The 3218-nt window shown below is 34.5% G+C and overlaps 1 protein-coding gene across 1 annotated transcript; it reads left to right on the top strand.

Moving 5' to 3' along the window:
• The first annotated feature begins 261 nt into the window (after positions 1 to 261).
• On the top strand, positions 262 to 1373 carry LOC121789822 (gamma-glutamyl hydrolase 1-like). The gene is made up of 4 exons (XM_042188180.1): positions 262 to 357; positions 444 to 539; positions 1113 to 1196; positions 1278 to 1373. Exons 1-4 carry the CDS (start codon positions 262 to 264, stop codon positions 1371 to 1373), a joined length of 372 nt encoding a protein of 123 aa, XP_042044114.1.
• Positions 1374 to 3218: the final 1845 nt, after the last annotated feature.

Here is a 3218-nt window from a genome sequence, read left to right as displayed (position 1 = left end):
TGTATGTAGTGTGTGTAATGTTTGCAATGTGTAGCATGAAGTGTGTCTAGTGTGTGGAAGTGTGTGTAGTGTGTGAAGTGCGTGTAATGTGTGAAATGTGTGAAGTGCGTGTAGTGTGTGTGGTGTGTAGTGTGTGTATATTCATATTTTTATTGGTAGAATCAACATATTAATTATTCATATTTCATTTCATTCTCATTTTCATTCCATTCCCTCGTTCCATTCCATCATACCAAGAAGCCCCTAAATGTGTTTGTATTTATGCCGCAGAAACTGAGTTTGGTTAATGGAGTGATCTTCACAGGAGGCGTGGCCAATAGACCTCCTTATATTGACGTTGTTAAAAAAATTTATAAGGTAACTTGTTTAATATCGGTCTCCTTTCCATGAATTTTCTGGAAAAGGAGAAAAAACATCCGTTGTTGTTCATCTGTCTTGCACAGGAAATCTTGAGAATGAATGATGATGATGATGGACACCATGTCCCCCTGCTTGCTATCTGCTTAGGGTTTCAACTGCTTATCGCGATTGTGAATGTGGTAACATAGAAACATTTATTGAAGCTGCCACGTATATGAAAAATATATCTTGCTCTCATAAGTGAGATTTATGGTAAAATTGTACTCACTCTCTTCCTTTATTGATGAGCTGCTTCTATTAAGAAATGGATGTTTAGTGTGTTAAGAATAAAGTAGATAAAGTAAGAGAGAAAGTAAAGTGAATAAAGTAAGATGGAAAATGAAGTGTATGAAAGAAAAAAAGTGAATAAATTATTAAGATATATATGACTCAACTATAAGAAAACTTTGTGATATGAGACCGAAGGAACAAAGGGAGTAATACTCAAATCCCTGGCATTTCCTCTGTCCATTTTGGTAATTATAATGTAAAAAAATGTTGATGCATAATTTTTTTATTTTCAGTTAAATAATTTTGCAGATCCTACTTTTGTGTGGCTCCTTTAGGGCTCATGGGCTTATTTCGTTATAAAGATGCAGTGGCTCTAGCTGAGCTTGTTTTAGGTGTGCCATATCTTCTAGACTTCTTCTCAACCGTTCACTACTTTAATTAGCTTAGCTTCCATGTGTTTCGAGTTTCAATTTTCACTACAGGAGCATTCAATGAAACTCGAGAGATTTGATGCAGAAAAGCATCCTTGGACATTGCAATTGGAGAACATAGACTTTAGTGGAACTGTATTTGATGGGTAAACACAGAGCATGAAATAATTTTTGAGTATATTGGAAGAATTGGTGATGGTTTGAGAAATATGACAGGTTCTAACGAGATGTGGTTCAAATACCAGTATACTTACAATGTTGAACTCTATGCCTCATGTTAATCAAATTTTGCAGCAGTACTTCCAACTCTGAGGAGTTTGCAATAATAGTTGAAGTGTACGGTGCTTCCATGATTTTATAAAATAAATGTATATTGAAGTGTATGTTGCTTAAATGAGTCTATAAGTGAATCACATTGTAAAAACCTGATCTTGGTTTCAAGATTGGTAAACTACGTCAATATTCAATATACCATCACACTAATTGATTTGTCATCTAATAAAAATCAGTTTCCCAATTGCTCATATTAAGAGGTAATTGTTGACTTTGAAACTCTTCGTCTGAGGATTTGATAGAGAAGCTCAGGACAGCAGGATCCTCCTAGTGATGCAAAATCTTTTAGTCTGTTGTTATGATGATACATGAAGTTGGCTTGTTTTAACCAATTACATGCGCAAAATCTTAAATGGCCAGCACCTATGCCTTGTCATCTTTTTCTTCTCATCTTTCTCCCTCCCTTTCCTTTTTTTTTTATGTATAGTGAAGAATCAGAGGAAATAGAAGAGTCAAACCAAGTATTTATGAGGTAGATAATGTTATCAAAATGTGTGCTAGTAGCTTCTATCTCAAATTTGTGGCTTGAAATCAGTTATTATAGTATTACTGAGACAATCTTCTAATTAACTCAGGCTTGCACTTGTTGCTGATATTTTTTCATTTCCATGAATGGTTACTTGATGAGAGTTGATTGTATAGTGAAATCTAGTGTGTCTGAGATGGTTTTGAAGCAGTGAGCATCTCTTTTGTTTGTATAACCATTTCAATTACAGTTGGGGATATCAGCCGACAAATTCAAAAATAACAAGAAATTTCTTCAAGATGTTAGCAACTAGTAAAGATAGAGTACACCTTGTGGTCCATTCTTATACCTCCACTCCAGATTGTGCTTTTTCTTGACATCTTAGCTTCATTTCTGATCAGTAACAGTTTAATCAATTAGTGTTAGGATTAGCAGTGCAGGCACAGAGTAGTTATCCAGTGATCGGTTTGCAATTTCACCCAGAGGTGAAATAAATCAAGCTTTGTAGTCTTCTATAATCTATTAATGGAGGGAAGAAGTTTATTGACCACACTTTTTCTCAAGTCCCATTTCATTTTTCTCACCTTTTTACAATAATTTCAAACTAGAAAATGTTTACCCGTTCATGAAAATTTGAAAGACAATCATCAATATAGTATTATGTAAATATTGAAGGGAAAATGGTTGGTTTAAAATATGTTTTGAATCGGGCTTACCAGGGATCCCACACTCGGAAGATGTGTGCTAACTATTTTGTAAGGTAAAGTATTTTGTCAACACATTCGACATGTATATGATAACCAAAGATGCCAGTTTTTCGGTTTGCATCAACAAATTTAATATCTCCCCTCTTAATTGTGTCTCCCATTTTCCACTCCCACTTATTGTGGAAAATCTGGGTATCCCTATCTATCTATCTATCAATATCAATGGGATTGGATTAGATATAAAAACTAATTCTAATGTATAAACTAGGAACTATTTTCAATTTATAGATCATTAAGATTTATGTTATAATCATCACCAGTCCCTGTATTGACTTTTTTGCTATAAAGGGAAATAATTCCATTATTATGGAATGTACCAAAATAGCAAAATGACTCCACTATTATAGAACAAATGGAGTACTACTCCTTATTAGACTTTCAAGATATTTGCTTCATATTTATGTATGGGAGATCCAAATAAATTCTTTCTCCATTAGGAAAACAGAACTACATGGTTGATTTTGCATGGCTTATATTATAAATGAAAGTAGTAGTATTATAATATGGAAAATGCATTGACATGAATATAACCAGCGGCGGATGCAGGTGGGGTTGCGCGGGGTCGGCCGACCCCACCGCCATCCCCGGAGA

Source organism: Salvia splendens, unplaced genomic scaffold, assembly GCF_004379255.2.
Source record: "Salvia splendens isolate huo1 unplaced genomic scaffold, SspV2 ctg346, whole genome shotgun sequence".
Classification (NCBI taxonomy): domain Eukaryota; kingdom Viridiplantae; phylum Streptophyta; class Magnoliopsida; order Lamiales; family Lamiaceae; genus Salvia; species Salvia splendens.
The sequence above is the reverse complement of the archived record's forward strand: the minus strand, read 5'-3'. Positions and strand labels throughout refer to the sequence as shown.